Source organism: Phascolarctos cinereus, unplaced genomic scaffold (genome assembly GCF_003287225.1).
Source record: "Phascolarctos cinereus isolate Bilbo 61053 unplaced genomic scaffold, phaCin_HiC Scaffold_4;HRSCAF=312, whole genome shotgun sequence".
In the NCBI taxonomy this organism is placed as follows: Eukaryota; Metazoa; Chordata; class Mammalia; order Diprotodontia; family Phascolarctidae; genus Phascolarctos; species Phascolarctos cinereus.
Window position 1 is genome coordinate 237164443 of NW_027555847.1, and position 23067 is coordinate 237187509.

The following is a 23067-nucleotide window of genomic DNA, read 5'->3' on the forward strand; positions in this document are numbered from 1 at the left end:
ATGCTGTGGTACATTAAAAAAAATATTCAACCAATTATAAAATCCAAATGTTGGGTGGTAAAAGCAAAACTTCTAGTGTCTTAAAGTCAATTGCTTAATTTGCGTTAGTGGATTACAAAGGTAAAAAAATTTTGGTTATTATGCGTATATATGTATACATACATAACAATGATTTATTCAAAGAGATGCTAACCTTACAAAGCAAGCCTAGATATGTCTCTGATGGACTCCTGCAGAATAGGCTGGATATAAGAAAGAATTATTAAAGTATACTCTTAAAACAGTGTTCTAAAAGTTCTAGTGCAGTTTTAAGCTTTAATAGTTTGTATCTTTATCAATGAAATTCCAAGTACTTTATAAATGACAGTCCCATTAAGGCCCCAGTAAGAAAGGTAAAGACAGTTTCAACCCATTATTTAGAGGAAGAGGAAGAACATAGAGATCATTAACTTGTTTAACTCATAAGTCTCCCAGAAAGTGAGCCAGAGTCCAAACTAAAACTTGGATCTTATGGTAACTCCAATGTTTTGCAGAGCTTTCTAACAGGGGCACATGAAAAATGATTTTAATAATCAATATTATCAAACTCTCTAGCATTATGGAGATTATGGGAAAAAATTTATGAGTATGTCCTACAACAGCAAAAATAAAACTTAAAATCTGACCCTGAAAAGACCAGATGGGTCAGGTGATCAATTTACAATTTGTCAAAGTATATTAGCTACATACTCTGAGAACAAGGATATGAAAATATACAAAGAGTGAGTACCTCACTACAACTTAAAGAACTCAGCAAGTAGTGTATAAACAACATATACTTTTGATTTGAGGGCAAAAACTAAATTTGTATGGTGTTCTGAAGGTTACAAAAATGTCTCATTTATTACTATATTTGAGTTTTACAAGGCTGTCAAGTACATCTTAATGTATATTAATTAAACAGGTGAAGAAAGGGAGGTTCTGAGAGCTGATTTGTCAAATGTCTAGTAAGTTGAGAGAACCATGATGAGGATAATTTCTTAGACCTCAGTATCTGACATTAAGCAGATTGGCATTTTACTTTGTTAATACATGGGATACAATTACATTTCTCTTTAAGAAAGTCCTTTCAACAAATCTGGCCACAGACATATAACACTTACTAGCTGTGTTGACCCTGGTCAAGTCACTTAACCCCACTGCCTAGCCAAAAAAAAAAGTCCTTTCATAATCTTAATTATTTATGGCAGTGTTTAGGCTACCCACTTAAGGAAAAGACAATTCTAATGACCTACATCTTTTAATACTTCAAAACACCAAAAAAAAAAGTCCTTTCATAATCTTAATTATTTATGGCAGTGTTTAGGCTACCCACTTAAGGAAAAGACAATTCTAATGACCTACATCTTTTAATACTTCAAAACACACATGTAGTGATCTTAAAGTTTTAGCCAATACCAGTGCTGACCTAAACTTTCTGGTAACAAATTTAAATGAAACAAACAAAAAAACCCACTTTTCAAATCAAAATTCAAGGATTGAATCAAATGGAAGGGAAGAATTCCATGATATTATTTAAAATGAGAAAACTGAGGTACAGAGAGGCTAAAATTAATAATGGCTACTTTGCAAGGTTTTCTAGAAAACTACAATGTAGTGCTATAAAATTTCAGGAACATAAATTTAACTCTTCAGAGGACAGGAGAGTATTGGAGACGTATGCTCAAAATTTCCACTTATCTGGGGAAAAAAACAGCTGGAAAACTGGAAAAGGAATTTTAAAGCTTCTGAGGTAAAAAAAAATTAATGCTATCTACAACCACATAAATATGTTATTTCATCACAGGAGATGGTGAGAATTAATGATTTCTCTTGTCTCTCAATTGGCATAAATCGTGAACCATACTTGGGTTCAAAAACTTATAGCTTGATTTTAAGATTATTCTATTTTAGGGTACTAAGTAATGAAATTCTACTCTAACACAATTTTCTACAGAAAAGTTTTAAAAGACATCATGGCTGCTAATATTTATTGGTTATTCACAAGATATCAGATACTACATAATATGTCTTTATTTGAAAATTCCAAGTGTGTACATTTTCTCTCTAATTTTCCACTGGAACTGGCAAGTTTGAGGGACAGTAGTGCCTGTACTATGGCATTTCCTCCATAAAGAAAAAGTGAGTCTGTTTTTTAACCTCATCTAGAAGTGACATCACCACCACTACCAATGATAAATTTCAAAACACTACCTGGAAGACTATAATACTGGACTATGTTATATATGACAACTTCTAAGGACATCTTTCTAACAGCTGTTTTGAATACAACTTAAAAACAAGCAGTTCTTTTAGTATAATCACATGGATATTTTCTTAAAGAAAGTTTCCTAAAGAAAAACATGAAAATTCTAATATTTTGTATATATATACACATATATACACATATGTGCACACACTGCATATGTGTTTAAATACTATATATGTATGTGTGTATATATATTCAGACAGACAGACACACATACATATATGAGATACACAAATATAAAAAACAATTCGAGATATCCAAAGATAGGCTGAATTTACTGGCTACTTTTAAGAACAGCCATAGACAACCATAGCAGTTAAGTGATATTGTTACACTCACAAATAACCTAAAATGATCCTAAATCCTTCTCAGATGAAAGCATAATGTATCTTTATCAAAATAAAATCCTACAAAATATATTCTCCTTTGCTAGGAAAAAAAAGGATAAATTGTTATCAAATTAATATGGAAATACAGCAATACAAACAGAAAAGCACAGGAAGGCCTATAAATCAATGCAAAGTAAGCAGAAGCAAGAAAAATACACATAAAAATGTGAATAGAAAGAACAACAAAGAAATAAAATAGTGACCAACTTGAACCTGAAGAAGAGATGTGAGATTGTATCTGTTGAGTAACTACAGTGTGTAACCCCCTCTATAAATGTCAGACATGGCTGATGTGTTGGCTAGTTTTGTTGCTCTTTTCTTTTTTTATTCTTGTTGGTTTTTTTTTTTTTTGGCTAGGCAATTGGGGTTAAGTGACTTGCCCAGGGTCATACAGCTAGTAAAGTATCAAGTGTCTGTTCTTTTTTTATTCTTTGTTTATAAGCAACAATTCTGGGAGTGGGAAGGATATGTTTGGAAATATATATAAAAAAGATATCAATAAAAAAATTTAAAGCATAGAAATGCATTAATAACACTTAAAAAAATCTAATTTCTAATAAAGTATCAGTGAAGGGATGGTAATGAACACTATGTTTAACATTTATTCAGCAAATACTGAGAATCAACATACTGGATTAATTAAAACTGATTTTGGCATGTGTATGATATTGGCTTTAAAAAATCAAGTTTTTCAGATTTTATGTAACTAATCAAATGTAGAATGAAGAAGACTTGAAGATTTGAGGCTAAAGAATTATAAATAAATGAAGAGTCAATGATATGAAAACGAGGGAGAAATTCATCACAAAGAACATTACTAGATTCTACAAATATACATATTTTTAAAAAAACAGACTACACACAAGTCATTTCAAAGTTGTAATAGTTAGTTTTCTATTCCAAATTTAAAAATCCCTTGAGAAGAATTTTTTTAATGCTAAAATCAAAACTGAAGAAAATTAGACATGATCTAAAGAAAAATCCCAAGAAAATGTAATGTTAGAAGTAAGCTTTGATGGACCACAAAATGAATAGATTCATTAGTCTGAAGATAAGAAGATAAACTTTTAGATAAAACCACCTAAATCGGAAATTTTATCAAAGTATTAAGTCAACAAAAATAGATAAATAAAAATTTAACCAATACTCAATGTTATAGATTTTCTTGGCATCATGTTTCAGATACCTATAAATGGTGACATGTCACATCGGAATGCAATTCATTTTGAGTTTTAAGATCTTTGTTACTGTAAATGCTAACTTTCCCATACTTGGGAATATACTCCTTCCTCATCTTTGGGTTTAAGAATCCTTCACTTATTGCTCAGTTTAAGTATCACCTCATACAGGAAGGGCTTTTACTGACACCTTTAACTGGTAGTGCCTTAACCTTCAATAACACCTTAAATCTATCTTTGATCAATCAACAAACATTTATCAAATAGTTATCGTGTGCAGCTACGTTCAACTCCAGGGTAACAAATACAAACACAAAAATCCCTGGCACCAAGGAGCTTATATTCTAATAGGGAGATGACATGTATGTATAAAAGTGATTTACAAGGCACACAAAGCAGAAACAAAACAGGATGGGCACCCATACCTAGATGGGTCAGGAAAGGATTCCTGCAGAAGGTAGTGCTTGAGCTGACTCTTAAAGTAAACCAGATGCCAGCTGGTGGAGGTAAGAAGAGAAAAGGATCCAAGCCTGGGTGCAGCGAACATACAGACATGGAAATGGAAGATGGTGCTTTATCTGTGTGAGCATCAAGCAACATGGCTGGACTGGGGGTGTTGAAGGAATGTGTAAGACTGGAGAGGAGGAAGGGCTTTAAATAACAGGAGTCTGTATTTAATCCTTGAATTAACAGGAAACTATTAAAGTTGTTGGGGGTAGGAAAAAGGGACATATATTGGTGATTTAGGAAATCATTTTGGCATCTGTGTAGAGGGGAATGGAGAGAGACATGAGCAGGGAGACAAAATTTTGTAAATATGTCTATTTTTACATGCAGTCTCCCCTAGTTAAGACTGGAAGCAACTTGAAGGCAAGGATTATTCCACTTCTGTCTTCGTATCACCCATGCTTAGTGCCTAATGCATAGCAGATGCTTAATAAATGCTTATCTATGCATTCCTGGTTAAGATTTAAACCATGTTGTCTGAAGGGCTTTAAATTTTTCACAAAAACAAAAAACAAAAAAAACCAACTGATTAGACCACTGAGATAAAAGGTTATGAGTTATCCATGGTGAAACAGTCATTATGTGGCAGAGATAGGAACTGAACCCAAGCCTTCTAACTCTGGTCAGCTTTCTAGTCACTAAACCAAACTGCCTCCAGTGAAATTGAAAAGTGGGATTTTTAAAATGGTTACTCTTCATAGACAGTGTCTATAATGACAGTTGCCCTTTCCTTCCAATTTTACCAACTGAATGAATTTCTTTAGTGATAATATATAACAGGAAAGAGTGAGAATGAAACAATGACTATCAAGTTAATGGCAAACCTCAAGTAAAATGAGTAGTGTCAGGGATGGGGAACATTTTAATATTTTAGTCACTATTCCTTATTCTTTTCTTCACTTTTATATTATCACTTATTTTTATTTAGATTTCAAAAAAAATTCCTCAAATACTTTTATTTGCTCATGTTTTTCTTCACATTAACAACTCAATTCTTTTAATATCTTTTTCACCCATTTGAGAGCTAATCTTTGAGATAGTAAGCAGCTTCTTCCTCTGTTGTTTCAAGTACATTAACTTGTCAAGGCCTCTACAATATTACAAAACTGTATCAACATCTTTCTAGGTTTGCTCATTTAAAAATTTTGGGGTTGTTTTAATTTTTTTGGTGTTGTCTTTAAGCTGTTCACCTTGATGTTTCTCTTTGTGTGTGTGTGTGTGTGTGTGTGTGTGTGTGTGTAAGCATGGGTACCTTTAATCTCTTTCATTCTGGATCAATATTTTTAAAGATATTTTAACAGCCTCAGTTTGTAAATGCAATTTATGAAAACAATGTTAAAATATAGACTGTACTGCAGTACTAGTATTTCTGAATATAAAGGTTTAAAAAATGCTTTTTTCCTTAACTCTTTACTCTTACTTACCACAGATGACAAACTCAGTTCCAACAAGTCTATCAGTCATAAAATGTTATTGCTGGAAAGTACTTAACATCATCTACTTCAAACCTGTCATTTAGCAAATGAGAGGGGAAAAAAATCAGTACCATCAAAATGTGTCAAAGTTGTCAAATGACAACACTCAAACAGATGAAATACTGGATTGTAGTCAATTCACCAATATGAAAGTTATATGTCCAGACTGGCTAAAAAAATAGCTGGGAAAATGATGTTAAGACCAAGAAACTAAAAACCCTAAAACATAGCTGTATCTATCATTGATAAACAACACGGCCCATCTATGACCAATTGACTGGCCACAGAATGCACTCAGCATGGAAATACCACGGGTCATGCAATATGCTTCATCTGTTCATTTGTATACAAGAAACAAAGACATTAATGTAATCTTTTAATGTGCAAGTAGAAATTAAAGGATCTATTAGAGCTACAACTACTCTGCCTTCTTAATTGATTCAAGATTAAGACTGATTCTTGAAATGGTCTCATTTATTTCATTTCTCTACTTTTTTTCCCTGAAGAAAAATCAGACATTCACTTTCAAAGGAAATTTAACTCTAAATTTAAGATATGAGACTACTAGTATCGACACTCCTATATTGAAAAAAGCAACTCTAGAATATTAGAACTCTTAAGATTCCATGACTCTCTATAGACATTTAATCTAATCTGTACCTATTCAAGAATTCTAAGAAACATTTGATAATTGATCATCTATCTAATCATTGCTAGAATCATCAGATTCCAAGGTAGAAATCACAGCCAGAGACTAGAATAACTTTTATACAACTCTATTAGAAGTTGTTTTGATTTTTTTAACATGGAGTCTAAATCATTTTCTAACTTTCACCAACTTCTTGAAGTAGTATAATGGAGTCAACTAGAAAATGCCTATTTCCTCTTCCACCTGATTTTCAAATACTTGAAAACAGAAATTATGCCTCTTACCCATCTTCTCCCCAAATCCTAGGATTTCTCTTCTCCAGGCTCAGTATTCAATACTAAACATTCAATAAATATTAACTAAGTGCCTAAAATGTACAAAGCACAGGGCTAACAGGTGGGGAGGCCAAGACAAAAATTCTACCAGGAAATCCCAAGTAGTTTAGTCTCACAACAGATCCATACGTGGTACCTTCTCAAGACTCAACACTACTAAATTTTCATATTCTCATCCTTCATAAAATGTAGTATTCAGAAATGAACAACTCAGTACCTAAGAGCCTATTAGATTTCTTTTTGGTTGCTAAATCACATTGTTGGTTCATGCATCTAATCCACCAAAATTCTAAAACAAATTTTCAAACTACTATCTAAACAAGCTTACTTTGTCATGTATTTGTGAAGTTGATTTTTTAAATGTCTAGCATAAGACTCCATTTGTTTATGTTCAATTTCATCTTATTTGATTCAAGCCTTTTGATCTTCATGATCAGGGGATTTTGACTTTTTTGTTTCATGGACTCCTCTGGCAGCTGGGTAAAAAGCCTTTCGTCCCTCTCTTGGAATGTTTTTAAATGAATAAAATAAAATACATAGGATTCCAAAGACAATCAATTCTATTGAAATACAGTTATCAAAATATTTTTGAAAAAGTTAAGACTCCAAATTTTAAAAACCCCTGTTCTAGATCTGTTATCAGCCACTGATCCCTAAAAATCCTGTTTATCATTTTTAATGTGATTGAGTTCTTTGTAATCTAGGATTAACACACACACACACACACACACACACATTTTCATGTTTAAAAAAAAAGGAACCCCTCCCCAAACCTAAGATCTGCCTGATTTCTTGTGCTTTCTTATAAGAATCTTTCCAATTATGTCACTGAATCACTGAATTTCAGAGGTGGCAAAGGCCTAGAGATCAAGTTCTCATTTTATAGTTCAGGAAACTGGGACCCAGAGAAACTAACTCATTTCGAAGGCCCAAGGCTAGCAGCAAGGCTAGGAAATCAGTTATCCTAAACTCTATGCTCTTCCCACAAATAAATCACATTTAAAAAATATTATATAACATAAAACTGCTAATATTCTATGCAAAAAAGAAAATCACAACCATGAGCTCCTATGACAATGCTGGGCAATAAAAGCTGATGTGTGGACAAAAGGATTTAACTACTAAAGGCACATAAAACCAACTCTCAATTCTGTTGACTGCATCATGGCAAAATATGCTAAATCTAAAGTAATAACTGAAATGCAAAACTTAAGAATACACTTACATGGGAAAGTGCTACAATTACTTTCATGGGTGCCTCTTCTTGTCTTTACACTTATTCAGCATTTGAGAAGTACTGAGTGATTTTTCCCTTTTAATGTCACTAGTCAGAATTTAAGTGAGTAAAAATATTCAAGATTTATAATATTATAAATATTGATTTAAAGCAGGTATAGATGTCAATGTCTAAACATAGCATTAAAATACTGTGGAGTATAACATCCTATTTATATTTATTTTTAAAAGATTAATTTTCAGATTTATATTTATAGGTTCACTCAGATGTTTCAGTATTCTATTTTTTTTTAATGGAGAGAGATAGAACAGAAGAGAATTTTTTTCCAAAGTACAATTTAAATACCATGCCTCCAGATCAAAAGCCAATTCCTTCCCATGCTTATACTTTTAAAAACTGACATTCATACTTGCTTGGTTAAAAATAAAAGAAAAATTGATTACTTGCTTCATATAAGCAATTATTTCCAAAGTATTGTACGATTATAAATTTTCAGTATTAAAACCAAGTCGTACTTTAATTATATTAATTGAAGAAACTATCTTCACAGTTTTAATGTCACATTTTGCTCATGAGAACAAAATTTACAGTCATAAGTTGCACATAAAGGGTTTATTTTAAATGTTTTAAGGATAGAGTTACATCATAATTATAAAAATTACTTACAGAATTAAGTAACAGATTTAAAGTGTTTATACTTCTAAATGCAGAGAACAGGGAACTGTCTACATTGTTTAAAATAAAATGAAATTAAAAAATGAAACCAAGCTCTAAAGATGAAGTCATTTACCTAATTTTAAATGTGAACACGAAGACCTTTGAACTATACACATACCAAGAACGATCCAAATTGCATTACTGATGTAAAGTACAAAAAGCACAGCATTTCCAAGGAACCACAAACTGCTTTAATCATAATTGTTTTCCCTGAAGTAATTTAAATTATTTTATCCTAGGAGAACCTTCATTTTTAAGGACAATTAGCTTAAGAAGGCTTTAGGGCACTGCTATTTATGACAATGAAAAAGCTGGTTTTCTAATATGTCCATAGTTTTAATTAAAAAAAGAAATCTATTCTCCAGTGCACTTTAGGGTTTGGCACACAAAAGAAAAAAAAGAAAGTAGTTTTTTTTTAATATGTAACTGTGATTTTATATATGTATACATATTTTAACAATGCATGGTCCCTTCAAATGCTGCATGACACATATAACTGGAAATCACCTTCCGTTGGCACTATGCTTGTCTCACCAGTGCTTTTTTAATTCTATCAACAACCATTAAAACAGCACAGTAAGCAAATTCACACAAAACTAAAAACAAAATCAAAAAAAGAAAACAAAAAACCTAACATTTTAACATGCAACTTTTGTTTGTTACGCTGAACATTCTACTTCTAAGCATGCAAAAAGGATGGTCTGCATTTAAATTTTTTTTGTTTTTTAAAGTTTTACATGGCAGCCTGATATCACACACACAATACAACAATACTACAGCAGGTAAATGAGAAAGGCCAATAAATTTTATACACAGATCCATTGCTTGTGTTGTCACAAGCCCCATAATAATTTTGGAAAGTAATGTTGAACCCCTAGAACAAGGAACCAACATTTTGGTTACCAGAGTAACGCAAGCACTGCATGCAGATCTGAAACATGAGCCTAAAACGAAGCCCAAAGTAGATGGGCAGGGAGTGGGATTAGTTTCAGCCTCAATAAAGGTGATTTAAGCTACCAAGGGGGGAAAACCCTCCCCCCAAACCTTAAAAGCAACAAGTGGGACAATTATTTAAAAACAAGAACCATAATTTACATAGTATAGCTAGTCATCCTTAGATTGGCAGATTATATGGTATATTAAAGTGGCTTGCAGAAAAACCACAAATACAAGCCATAAGTAATGCTAAAAATGTTTCAGTAGACCCAAACGTCAACAAATATTTCAAAATGAACACTTTATTCTTCAGATGTATAGCCCCAAATTCACTGTATTACATATGTATGCACATATTCTGTGTATATTTAATACACTCATTCATTCTTGTGCCACAAATATCAACTTGGGCTCATGGAGCCAGGCTCAGCTTTGAGATTTACATGCAGGACTCTTAAGAGTCAATAGAAAAACACTAAACAGATCTGCAGGATGAAACACTGTGTTGCAAATCTGCTCACTTTGTTCAAAAACACAAAAAACATTTACGACTTAGGTACTTAGTGCTTAAGGACTGCATTGAGAAGCTATTTACTGAAAAGACAAAATAGCCTGCCTTTGGTTGCCCAAGATGAAATACTGGACAAAATGCAATTGTAGCAATGGGCAAATAATTAAGGTACTGTATTTATATGATGAGTACTTCTTACCATTCAACAGCATAATGAGGCACAAGCCTTAAGGCTAAAATATGAATCAGGCAAAAAATGGATAGAAAGGGGCTTAAACCATTGAGTCTTCAATATCAAGAATACCCACAACAAAGGTCATCTGGACCTCTGAAATGTCGGTAGTTGAACATCACCTCTGGCCTTTCACAGACTGTAAGACTGGATTTCTGGGTATTCCTTCCCCAAACTGATGATTGGCTTCGTACACCATACTTCTATGAAGCAGTGCTTTTCAATTTGCAAAGCTCTGCCACTAAAATGTGAAATGACAATTTTGCTATTGCATTGACCATTTTTACAATTCTGATTATTCTTTAAAGCTCCACATTATGAATACCTTGGTTTTAAAACTATCTTTCAAGATTAAAACTGTGAAAGGATTCTGCTGCTATGGGCTGCTATTATTTACATCCACAATCTAATGCAGATGACTGAACCACTGAAAGACTGCCTATAGCTTTCATTAGATAGTAGTACACCACTGGCATGCAGAATTCTAGTGTCCATTGAATGGAATTCACGTTAACAGCATACCTTAAGCGAGTACATACAACACCACAAAAGGCTACAACAGATTTAAGCTGTAGGCTATTTGTTAGGACATTCCTTGTGGGGGGAAAAGTCAGAAATAAAAATATTAATAAATGCCTTCTTGGACCATAATTATAACAGTAATAAAAATAACAATAATAGTAATAAAAATAAAGGGAATCCCAGAGAACCTATAAAGAAGGCCAAAACATGCTTCTCTTTCCCTAAAACCTAAATGTCTAATAAAAAAGAACTGTGTTGTTCAAGGAACTTTTGGAAACAGCAGGTATATTCTTAGCCTTTTAGCACTATCAAATCCAGGCTGCTAATGTTAACATCAAATAATGGGCCAAATACATCATCAAAAATTAAAATGCAGTAGTATTGTGTAGCATTGGGCTCCTGTGGCACCAATTACTGAGATTTGCTAAAAAGTATTAATGAATAAAAATGCCACTCTTGCCCTCAAATAATGCTTAGAATTAAAGGCAGCCTTTTACCATGTACTGACTGGTTGCTACAACTTATAAACATGGATTAGCAATGTGTGCATTTCATTTCCAACTGTTCATTTGGTTGATTAATATCCTCTTTTATATATTCAAGCCTCCAGAATAAAAAGGTACATAAACAAACACGTGCATATGACCTCTGGGTTTCTAAAATGCACACACAGAGTATTTCCATGTGCTCTTTGTTTTACAAAAGTTAACTTTAAATAAGAAGTAGAAACACAGTAAATAGTTTGATGTCACTCAGGTCAGGCATTCCTATTAAACTGGGAGAATCTTTTAGGCTTATCTTTTAGCTTATCTTTTAGCTTTGACTCAAACCTCAGAACAAGGACTGCCAACAGCCAAAAAAATTATATTTAATATCACAGAAGGCAATATAAAAAATACCAAACTACACTTGCATGTGAGTACGAGATTTGAAGGGGAAAAATGGTTAAGACCTATTATATTTTTAGGTTATCGATTATGATACTAGTTTAACTTTTTCCAAAGCCTGAATTTGTAGCTGTTCTTTCCTTTAACTCCCCCTCTACCAAATAGACTGACTTCTTACAAGGGGAGGAGTTCCTCACACAAAATGTGTCATGTTCACATAAATCTACTATTCCGAACAAAACAGTTTTGCTGGCAGAGATTGTGGGTTCGCAGGGACATTTAAGCTTTCATTAAACTGGAAAGCAGTCAAGTCTTTGTGTCTACAAATTTTACATTTAATAGTTCCACAAATTTGGCAAAGTTCATGATGACATCTAGGATGTTTTCACCAAATCGTAGACATAAATATGGAAATCATCATCAAACTTGATGAAATAGACGGAGGGTTTGGCTTCTACTTGATGAATGACCATGCCAGTCCTTTTGGAGCCATCTTCTTTGGCATATTCCACTTGTTTGCCTACCAGGCTGTCTACAACTTCTCCTGGTTCCCGTTCAGCTGGAGGTGAATCATCTATATTTGTATGGGGGGGAAAAAAAGAGTTAGGCGCCTTTGTAGAAATCAGATATTTCATATATCTTAAAATTTTAAGTGAAAATCCTAGTATTTGTTTCATTTCCTATTTGTCTATAAAAAGACAGCTTCTTGTAGACTGAGAACACATTTTCACAATGTTCTCAGAATTAAAGAATTTCAGAGTTGGAATAGAACGCATTTAGTATAATTTATATCTAAAAAGGAGCCTTATTATCACCTGTATCTGTAAAAGCCATGTATTCAATAGTTAATACAATAAAGGTAAAGAACACTGCCATATATGGGACAAGACAAATTATATGCATGTTTCATCTACATGATCCATCTGGAACTTTCTCTGTAATATACTCACAAACACAATAAAACCATTCATTGATTTATTCAACGGCAATTCATCATGTACCAGAAAGAAGTTTGCATTCATTCAATTTTACAGATGAGAGCCTGAAATATGAAGTTTTATGGCCAAGATGATATAGCTACTTAGGAACCATGTAAGGACTAGAACCTAGATGTAGTGGTCCCCAGCTAGCTGCCCTTTTCATTAAACCAATGTTGCCATATACTTTCAAAGCAACAATCTAAAGTATGTCTTGTTTACAACATATATTACACACACACATTATGTATCCAAAATAACTTTTTGAATTTTATTATAAATACTTTTTAGTTTACTGTTTTTGCCAATTCAGTAAAATTCCATCTTGCCATAAGTGAATATATATAGATTTTTCTTCCTTACCAGAAGTTTTGTTTAATTCATGAAAATATTTGTGTTAGACTTATAGGATACAAAGACAAAAATAAGATGGTCCTTGTCTTCAAGAAGTTTATATTCCATTGGAAGAGACAATGTACACAAAAGTATATATTTTAAAAGTACATAAAAAACAAATACAAAATAGTTTAGAGTGGGAAAGGCTTCATTGTAGGAGCTGGCATATGATCTGGACTTTGAAATACAAAATTCTCTGCTTGTCGTTCAAAAGTTCTTTCTGACTTCACAGAACAAATCCCCTTAATAACAGGATTTATTCTGTAAAACTTGGACTCAGTCAAAAGGCCACACCCAAGGACTTCAAAGGCCACAGGTTCTCCCTATCCCAGCTAGCCTCATCCTACCTTTCCATTCTTCTTACACCATACTTCCTGCCACTTAATCTTCAATCCAGTGACACTGGCCTCTTTGCTGTTCCTTGAAAAAGGCACTCCATCTCTTGGCTCTGGGTATGTTCTCCAGCTGTCTCCTGTGCCTGGAATATTGTCCTTCATCTCTGCCTACTGGCTTTCCTGACTTCCTTTAAGTCCCAACTAAAATCCCAACCTCTACAGGAAGCCTTTCCCATTCCTTCCTCATCCTATTGCCCTCACTCTGTTATTTCCTCTTAATCCCTTATATAGCTTTATATAGTTTGTATATATTTGTTTGCTGTTCCACTCCCATTAGATTGCGAGCTTCCTGTGTGCAGAGGCCATCTTTTGCCTCTTTTTGTATCCTCATTGCTTAGCACAATACCTGGCACACTGGTGTTTAATAAATGTTTACTGACAGATTGAAGAAAAACTAGAGACTTCAGGAGGGAGAATATTCCAAGCACAGATGACAGCACTGAAGGGCAACAGGAGATGAAGAATTTGAAGAGCAAGAAGGCCAGTTTGGCTGGACAACAGAATGCATGAAGGAGTAATGCATATAATAGGTTTGAAACAAAGGCTGAAGCCAGGTTTTAAAGGGTTTTACACTCCAGTCAGAGGAATTTATATTGGATCCTAGAAGCAATAAAGAATCTCTGTAGCTTACTGAACAGGGAAGTAATATAGTTACACAGTGCATTAGGAAAAAAACTTCATCACCTATATGAAGAATGGAAAGCAGTTGGGGGGGGGTTGGAGACGAGGTATTTAGGACTACTGAAATAATTCTGGCTAGAGGTGATGAGGGTCATACCTGAAGTGGTGACTGTGTGGGTGAAGAATTTGGGACAAATGCTACAAAGACATAATTAATCCATAAGAGGCAACTATGTAGAGTGTGGGAGAATAAAGAAGTAAGGATGACACTGAGGTGGGGGAACCTGGTAGCACAGTATGTGACAGAAATGGCAAATATAGAAGAGTAATAAGTTTTGGGAGAAATAAAATTAGTTTCTGTTTTAGACATTTTGAACTTAGAATTATCTAACAATGCTGAAGCAGGATTAGAACACAGGAAAGAAACTAGGGCTGGATATCTGGGAGTCATCAGCAAAGACACAATTAATGAACACAGGGAGCCTATGAAGTTAACAAAAGAGAATGAAGCAAGAAGAGAGGGTCAAGGACTGAGGCTTGGAATATACCAAAGGATGATGATACAGTTGATGATCTGACAAAGAAGACTCAGAAGGATCGGCCAGGAAGGAAGGAAACAGTAGGGGGGAAAAAAAAGGGAGCAGTGTGTTAAAACTGAAAGAAGAAAAAGTATACAAAAGAAGGCAAGTAGTCAATAGTGGCAAATGTTAAATATTAAAAATGAATATTTCAAAAAAGCAATCAGACTTTGATCTGGAGATAGTAGACTCAATTGAGCAATGAGGTCAGAAGCCAGTTTTAAAGGGTTAAAAAGTAAATGAGAAAGGAAATGAAGGCAATAAATAAAATGCGTTTTCTAGGATTTTGGATAAAAAGGGGAATAAAGATAGAGAGTAAAAAAATCTAGAAGGGAGGGTAAGGTCAAAAGGGAGTTTTTTAGGTACAGATTTTGAGTATGGGAGATGGTTTTGAGAATAGGGAGATCATGGTGAATAACTATTTTTTTTCAAGTAATGAATGAGTGAAGTTTCTCCAATGATTGGGATGGGGAAGGAAATGATGTGGAAGACATAAAAAGAGCCAAGTTTGAAACAGCCTCTTCAGGGATGCAAAAATAAATTAATCAATCAGGGAGCAGTAAAAGGACTGCCTTGAAGTGAAGGATCCAGTGATCACGGTTTCATGACTTCTTAAAGCACCATCCAACAGCATGTACAAATCCAGGAGACTGGTGATGAAAAAAATTCAGGATTTGAAAAGGCATGACAAGGAGAAAGGGGACAAGCAATTCAATAGAGAACAGTACAAAACGATCTGGCTAACTATAGCATCAATAGTAGGCAGAGATGAAGAGCCAAGTGAAGCCACAGCAAAGGTGGCGACAGGAGTGATGGCCTAGGTGAGTAATGAGAGGGTAGATTAGGGGACACAGTGAGAACAAGGAATAAGTTTAGGAGGAATGATGACTAAGAAGATATGGAAAGATAGGTTATCTGAAATAAAGGAATTTTAGGATTTTTCATCATGTGGAAGATGGTGAGATTCAAGGATGTGACTGTTCCAGTGGTTGAGGTGGGGTGAGAGAGCAGGTCACAGGTGATTAAGGAGGGAGAAAGAGCTGGTGGCCAAGTGCTATCTGCCTCTAGAATCTAAATCAGGTGATAGATCTTGATACAGGGAAAAACAAAGGAGGAAATGAGTGAATGCAGCCAAGAGAAGGTTGGAAAATTTTAATGTGAAAAAGGAGCACGCTGATTCCACCAACTGCCTTTAAAACTAGTATGTCTTTTGAAAGAAGGCGCAAATTACACTGGAAAAAATGGACATGGATACAGTTAGACAAGTTATAAGCTTGAAAATGTTTTGGTGCAATGAGTGGTGCCGTTAAATCAATTATTTATACAAAGGGTATTTAGCATGACAGGATCAGTATGTACCATCAATCTAGTCACTATAATGCTAGGCTTGAAGTAAGGAGACCTGGGTTCCAACCCTGCTTCTGATATTTACCAGCTCTGTGACTGCTGGGAAGTAACAACCTCATACTCAGTTTCCTCATCTAAAAATGAGAATCAGCAACACCTTAAGTAACTATCTCAGATTTATTGAGACTCAAATAAGAATGGTGAAAGCACTCTACAAAACACTTTAAAACCATGGCAAATTACTGCTGTTATGACAAACAATCTAGGTTATTATTACAAACTAGAGCACTCCTGATTCTGATCATCAAGTTCAGTCTCAGCATCAAAGTTCAGAACACTGATTTAATATATCACTGTACCTTAAAATAAGAGACTCAAAATATCAGAAATGATATATTATCATAGAATCATAAGAGTCAGAGCTGGAAGGTTAGACATCATTTAGTCAAATAACCTCATAAAACAGATCAGCAAAAGGCAAGTGATTTGCTCAAGGTCATACAGCTGGTTAAGTCAAAAGTGCCAGGATTTAAACTCAGGTGTTCTGACTTCAAAACCAGCATTCTGTTAGGTCATGTGGCCCTCACTCTTATCAAATTCCTAACAACTTGATTTTTCTTGACTTTCTATTTTTTAGAAATAAGTTTTGAGTTACTTAAGGAAATGATTGTTTAGATTAGCATGATTTCCCATAGATAGCTAGACAGACAGGTAGCTATATATGGGATACAGACAGATATGGGCTACATATATAGCTATCGATATAACAGTAGTTCACACTACTTAATAAATGGTCAAAGGTTACAAACAGGGAAAGAATCAAAACTATCTACAGATATAAAGAAATGAAAATTAAAGAAACTCAAAAGGTTCTATTTCATATTAATCAGGACAACATGACAAAAAAGGAAAAGGACAAATGTTGGAGGGACTTCGGGAAAACTGACATATTGATGCTCTATTGGTAGAGATGTGAACTGGTCCAGTCATTCTGGAAAACAATTTGGAAGTATATTCAAGAAGATAATAAACTGTATCTACCCTTACCCAGATGGTCCAAAGAAAGGAAAGAGTTCCCCAACTGATAAATGGTCAAAGGATACGAACAGGTAGTGCTCAGGTGAAGAAATTAAAGCCATCTATAGTCATATGAAAAAATGCTCTAAATCACTATTGATTAGAGAAATGCAAATCAAAACAACTCTGAGGTACCATATCACACCTATCAGATTGGCCAACATGACAAAACAGGAAAATGATAAATGCTGGAGAAGATGTGGGGAATTGGAACACTAATGCATTGCTGGTGGAGTTGTGAAATGATCCAACCATTTCGGACAGCAATTTGGAACTGTGCCCAAAGGACTATACAAATGTGCATACCCTTTGACACAGCAATAGCACTTCCAGGGCCGTATCCCAAAGAGATCATAAAAATGGGAAAAGGACCCACATGTACAAAAATATTTATAACTCATTCTGTGGTGGCAAAGAACTGGAAATAGAGAAGATGCCCATCAATTGGGGAATGGCTGAACAAGTTGTGGTATATGAATGTGATGGAATACTATTGTGATATAAGAAATGACGAGCAAGTGGACTTCAGAAAAACCTGGAAAGACTTGTATGGACTGATGCTGAGTGAAATGAGCAGAACCAGGAGAACATTATACACAATAACAGGCATGCTGTGTGATGACTAATGTCAATAGACTTAGCCCTTCTCAGCAATGCAAGAATCTAAGACATCTCCAAAGGTCTCATGATAGAAAATGTTATCCACATCCCAAGAAAGAACTATGGAGTTTGAATGCAGATTGAAGCATACCATTCACTATTTTTTCCCTTCTGTTGTGTTTTCTCTTTCTTGTGGTTCCTCCTATTGTTTCTAATTCTTCCTTACAACATCAACTAATGTGAAAATATGTTTAATAGGAATGTGTATTTATAGCCTATATCAGATTGCGTGACATCTTGGGGAGGGAGGCGAGGAGGAAAATTTAAAACTCAAAAGCCTATGGAAGTAATTGTTGATAGATCAAAATACATTAATAAAAAAAGAAAAAAGAAATTAATTCAGGCTATTCACTGGAAGGTCAAATACTGAAAGTGAAGCTGAAGAAAAAAAATCAAAGAGGAAAAATCCTATGTGTACAAAAGTATTTGTAACAGCTTTTTTTGTGGTGACAAATTGCTGGAAACTAAGGGGGTACCCAACAATTCGGGTGTAGCTGCAGAAATTATGATATGAATGTAATGGAATATAAATGTGATATGTAAGAAATGAAGACATAATTGCAGAGAAACCTGGGAAGAACTATGAGCTGATACTACAATATCAATACTGTAAAAATGAACGATTTTCGAAGACTTAAGAACTCTGATCAATGCAATGATCAACTATGATTTCAAAGGACCAGTGTTGAAAAATACTACCTATCTAATGACAGAGTGGTGATGGATTAATATGCAGAGTAAAACATATTTTTGGACATAAACATGTAGGAATTTGTTTTTGTCAACTATGATTATTTGTTACATGGGTTTTGTTTTTCTTCTTTTTTCCCCCAGTAAGGAAAGCAGGAGATAGGAGGGAAAAAAATTAAATTTTAAAAATTCTTAAATTACATCAAAGTGGGAATCAATGGCAGAATTTTGTAGTATCTCACTAAATACTGATTTTGCTGCCAAACTGGTAATGAAAGCTTTGAATAAACAGTTCTGGACATGATTGTTGCCTAACCTGAAAACTGTGGTTCAAACAAGAATCTACAGGTTTCAAGATGATGGTTTGGAAAGCATAAAGATATCAAGGCTATGGTTGTGGTCTGTTAAGAAGTGGACTTATCTTGTCCGTAGGATCATAGATCTGGAACTGGAATCTCAGAAGACATCTATTCCAATCCTCGTCTTACAGAGGAAAAAAATGAGGCCTAAGGAGGGTACATGACCTAATTAGGGTCACACAGGTATCAAGTGAAAGAAACAGTCTATATGAGACAAAAATGAGAGGGAGATTTTCTGACTAACTGCCTATGGACATAAAAGAACAAAAATGTATATTAAAAAGAGGGAATACTCTAAGTTTAATCAGATGCCAAAAGAAAGATTTAGCTTAAAAAAAAGTTTAAATGTTACTTTAAAACATTAGCTCTTATTTTACTTCAGAAATCTGGTGAAATTTCAATACAGAATTCTAGTTCTTTTTCAGTAGCTATGACATTGTTTGTCCAAAGGCTATTAATTTATCATTAGCTGTGCTGGTTGGAAGAATTTTTTATTTAATGCCTTAAACTATTAACCTGTGCTCCACTTCTGGCTCAGAATATCTGAAAAAAAAAATCCTTTCCCCTGCTCTCCCAAACAAAGCCTCAGGGATCCAGCCTTGAGATGAGATTCTGATATCTAATTATAAAAAGAGAAGGGTGACTTATAAGAAAGGCTAACTATGAATGAAATCATATAATACTTGAGACCTCTGTGAACTAAGGCTCAAAGGATGGCCCTAATTTTAATGGTGCTCTGAATAGTGAGATGACAAGGTTTCCTACAATCAATCTTTTCTTGCTATGACATTCACATGATCTGCAGATATTTCTGTGTCCTCAAAACCAGATAGATCCAAAAGCCCTGGCTATCAAAGTATTTATTACTAAACTAGGAGAATAATTCATATAAAAATTAGGAAATGTGTCAGCTAAATGCAAATAAAAATCAAGTTTCAAAGTTATTAAATTGCCCACTCTCTTTAATCCAGAGATCTCACTCCTAGATTATACCCAAAGAAGATAAATATTCATAGTAGCATATTTGTGATTTTAAAAAAAGTCAGAAACAAAATATATGCCTGACTATTGGGGAATGACTGAACAAATAAACAGAAATGTACAGAAATGTAACATTATTGAAGTAATGGGTTAAGAAGAAAGTAAAGCAGAAAGAATAATATGTACAATATAATAAAAAAAAAGACAATGCTAAAAGGCAATAAAACTCAAATACAAAGTCAAATACAACAGAAATTGTTGGTATCATGCTATCAAAGTCAAAGCACAGTCCTTTTTGTTAATAACTGTTAAATTACAAAAGTCAAAAGTGACATGCATAATAGCAACAATCATGTTATTAAGTTTGTTTAAATGTTTTTGCACAATGTACTTAACTTTCTTTACAGAAGGGGTTTGAAAGTCTTTATCCTTTCAAAACAAACATATCTGATACCCAAACTGATTTTTTTTAAATCTTATTTTAATATATTTTTTTTCTTAGTCTGAATCAAGAAAAACAAATAACCCCATTCCTCCCCAAGATACTTACTAGAATCTGGCATGATACGGAGGTCACCTTCTTTATAGTCATCTAAAAGCTGGTACATGTACAAGACAGGATCTTTCTCATAGGTAATATAAAACCACGTGTTCATTATAGGAGCTCTAGCTAAGACCATTCCCCTCCATTCGTCCTTTGAGCCATCCTCTGTCTCAAACATATGTTCCACTGCTTTTCCAATCATTGTATCTGCCAAATGAGCATCACTGATTCGAGAAGATGCTGAAAAATATAAATATTTCATAATATATGTATAATGAATACTTTTTGAGTCTGTCTTAATAACAGTCTACCTGAAACTGGAATGTCTTCTCTACTCAGTTCTGAATTTCAAACATTCTTTCAGCCACAGATCCAACTGTTTTAAAAACAGCAGTACTTCAAATACTTCTAAATTTTGTTATGTTATAGGGGGAAAATGTAAATTACTTGGTAAATTAAATTAAAAATTACTTGGCAAATTAACCACTTTCAATACTGTTAGAACAAATCAATCAAAGGATTTTAAGGATTTTTTAAGTTTACATGTTACTAAAAATTAATCTAATTCTACTTTCCCAGTGGCTTGAAATGCTAGATCCTAGAATGCCTAACTTCCTTTTTTCTTTATTGTCTTGACATTCATTTTAATATAGTAGCTGAGAAAAATACATTTCCTCCTCTTCCTTTTCCCTTCCCCAAATTATAATGTATTCCAAAGATTAACGTGAGCAACATGCATTAATATACAACCTACATGACTACTCTTTCATTGACTGCAAAGAACTGACAATTCATTGTACTTTTTGAATTACAGATTTAATATAAGTGCTAAGATTTTCAAACAATGATCAAAGAATTAAAACAGTATATTTTAATCTGTATAAGGCAGATTTATCTCCTTTGTGTTTATGTGATTATAAAATAATAAGACTCATATAAAGCTTCTAGAAGCAAAAGGAAGAGTAATCACAGCAGGCATCATCTGCACCACAGATCTTATGTTGTGGCAGTATTTTCAGTCAGTCTTGTGCTAGCAGCCTGGATGAATAGAAATACATAATCTTTCTTGTCAGTGAAAATAGTCACTATGATCTAGAGTGAAGAATGTCACATTTGTTATAAAGTTAGAAAAATCAAGTTGAAAATAGAGTAAATTAAGATTATGAGGACGAGGTAAGGTCAACTACTGACAAGTAAGATAGTCTGTAATAATATACAAATTACATTTCTGATAAAGTAGTTAAGGAACATGGAATTTCCAAGATGTTTTGAAAAATCTCCTCAAAGTCTTCAGCAGTAGGAGTCTTAGTAGTAATAACTCAAATTTGTCAAATTCTTTAACCACTTTACCACCCAGTAAGGTAGAGAAGTGGGTGTGACTACCATAGAAAAAAAGCTATTACGTCTATGTTCAGGAGAGGTTACATATCAAATGAAAGAAGCAAATGAGGCTTATACAGAAATTCTGCCTGCTTAATACCTGCACAATGTCACAGGAGTTACTTTAGACAATGCTCTGACTTTCTGGAAGTAATTTAATTAAAAATGCTGTTACCCATCTTTCTCATTCAGTAGCCCTACAACTGAAAGACTCTGTTTCTATTCCAACCCATTAATAAAGATTTATTATCACTGAAAGTTCAAAAGAACAGAGCATAGCTACCACACACAAGTGACTTACGCTACAAATGAAACAATACTCATTTTTTTAGGTGTACATTGTATTCTTTAACAAACCAGTCATTCATTACTTTACAGATTTTATACATTTACAAATTCTATTGATGTAGGAAGGCTTTTTGAAAAGTCATAATAAAACACTTTTTCTCTATTAGGTTACTGCAAAAGGGCTTTCATTTTATACAGACATACTACACATACCTTAAGTCTAATTTTCTAAGTACCTTTACTGTCAATTATCAATTATTTTTAAGGAAAAACCTATTAAATAAAACATCAAAAGATGCAATTCTCAAAAATACCAAAACAAATAGTAAAGACATTATCTTTAGATGTTGACTATTCTCTAACACAGAGACTAACTAACATTAAATGAGTGGACAACAGAATCATCCATTAGATTAAATCAACTAAGTTTCAAATGATTCATCAAATTGTAAAGCGGTTAAAAAGACTCTTGGAAATTCTCCAAAACTAAATATTACTTTAATCTGGAGTAAAATTGTTCTTTTCTAGCCTCAAATCCAGTAAGAAAGCAAGCTATTTTGTATGCTAAGATTGTTTTTCAATTGTTCACTGCAGCTCTAAAATATTTTGTCTTATAGTACTTCATAAATTCCTGAAGTCTTTATTTGTTTGTTTGATTCATTCAACAAATATTCCTTTACTATTGAATTGGCCATTTTTTAAATGACCTGAAGATTCTAATTAAATTGCTCAGAGCATTAAACTAATAAGGACTACATGAAAACAGAAAGGAAGCTAAAACCATGGGACCGCCCTTTGCTCAGAATAGGAATGCTTCATTTTTTAAAAAGTTCAAGGACTAAGGATGCATAAGTACGCTTGGAGGTACACTCCTCAAATTATTTACCTAAATGTCGACTTTCCAAGTATAGC

At 33.7% G+C, this 23067-nt stretch overlaps 1 protein-coding gene across 6 annotated transcripts in view; it reads right to left on the reverse strand.

Moving 5' to 3' along the window:
• Positions 1–8654: 8654 nt before the first annotated feature.
• SPIN1 (spindlin 1) overlaps positions 8655–23067 on the reverse strand; it is a 130650-nt gene continuing 116237 nt past the window's right edge. For all 6 annotated transcript variants that reach the window (XM_021009559.2, XM_021009558.2, XM_021009562.2 and 3 more), the window contains 2 exons: positions 20494–20727; positions 8655–12436 (listed from right to left, as the gene is read on the reverse strand). In XM_021009559.2, the coding sequence (XP_020865218.1) occupies positions 12237–12436; positions 20494–20727 (434 nt within the window). In that variant the 3' untranslated portion in view covers positions 8655–12236. The remainder of the gene's footprint in view (positions 12437–20493; positions 20728–23067) is intronic.